This window comes from Perkinsus marinus, assembly GCF_000006405.1.
Source record: "Perkinsus marinus ATCC 50983 genomic scaffold scf_1104296937910, whole genome shotgun sequence".
Taxonomy (NCBI): Eukaryota; Perkinsozoa; order Perkinsida; family Perkinsidae; genus Perkinsus; species Perkinsus marinus.
The window spans coordinates 1-1040 of NW_003213654.1; the positions used below are offsets into that span (position 1 = coordinate 1).

The following is a 1040-nucleotide window of genomic DNA, read 5'->3' on the forward strand; positions in this document are numbered from 1 at the left end:
GTTTTATAGTGTTTCAAATCTAATGGCCGAAGCCTCCTCATCAGCGACGACAGAAGGCCTCTCAACAGCCGAACTTGATCGTACATCTCCTCCTCCTACCCAAATGGACGACACCATCGATATATTCCTACGTCCCGAGTATCGTCACTTGTCCTTCGTTAACAAGGACCAGGCCGAGTACAGTAACCTCACCTACTGGCAACGTATCAAGATGAACCCACAAGTCATCTTCGAATCATGTATCGGTCGAGCCGTGTCCTCCTACTTCATGGGAGGGGCTCTCGGTCTCCTAATGGGTGGTTTCTTCCACACGATGCAACCCATAGATGTCGATGCGAGTCTCCCATTCCGTCAACAGGTTCGCCAGGCGTACAAAGGCTTCGGACAGGCATCCCTCTCGATGGCAAAAGGATTTGCAGTGGTACTACTAATTGGGTGCGTCGCTCCGCGAAAATAACTTCTGTTTTGCTTTATTTCAGTGCGGAGCCGTGTACTCGGGCGTTGACTGCTTTGTAGAGCGTGCCAGAGGATCTCATGATCTCAACAACTCTATTTATGCTGGTTGTCTCACTGGTGCCGCTCTAGCTTACAAAGGAGGGCCTCAGGCTATGGCAATGGGCTGTGCTGGTTTTGCCGCTTTTTCTATCGTTATCGATTCCTTCATGTCCACTGGCGATAAAGATGTCCATAAATGGTGAATGTATAGTTGAAATATCCCTACTGTTTCTGTGCAATATTATCACATTCTGTTTCTCAATTTTGTCCATTTGCGTTTCCCCAACGATCAACCAACGCGACCATTATAGCAACCATAACAAATTAGGGCTTGGTAAAATTGGCAATGGAAAAACACGCCAGATAACAATACTAGGAAGTGGCACCCATGCAGAGGCGTCGCCCCGTTCGAAGCAAGTCTCATGAATCGATATGTCACTGGTCTAAGTCCTCATCCAGCTGCGTGTCGAATGCAGCTCAGTATTACCAGTAGAGACATCATCCCTACGACTCCCCCGAAAGCCGACTGTATCATCTGAACAGAG

General features: G+C 48.2%; 1 protein-coding gene across 1 annotated transcript; it reads left to right on the forward strand.

Annotated features, from left to right (window-relative positions):
* Pmar_PMAR029409 (conserved hypothetical protein) lies at positions 1–757 on the forward strand. The gene is made up of 2 exons (XM_002782869.1): positions 1–421; positions 480–757. The coding sequence occupies exons 1-2, from the start codon at positions 23–25 to the stop codon at positions 696–698; spliced, it is 618 nt and encodes a 205-aa protein (XP_002782915.1). The 5' UTR covers positions 1–22; the 3' UTR covers positions 699–757.
* The last annotated feature ends 283 nt before the right edge of the window (positions 758–1040 follow it).

Coding starts and splice junctions, on each gene's coding strand:
- Pmar_PMAR029409 (XM_002782869.1), top strand. CDS start 23: ATGGCCGAAGCCTCCTCATCAGCGACGACAGAAGGCCTCTCAACAGCC. Junction 422..479: donor TGGCAAAAGGATTTGCAGTG/GTACTACTAATT, acceptor GCTTTATTTCAG/TGCGGAGCCGTGTACTCGGG.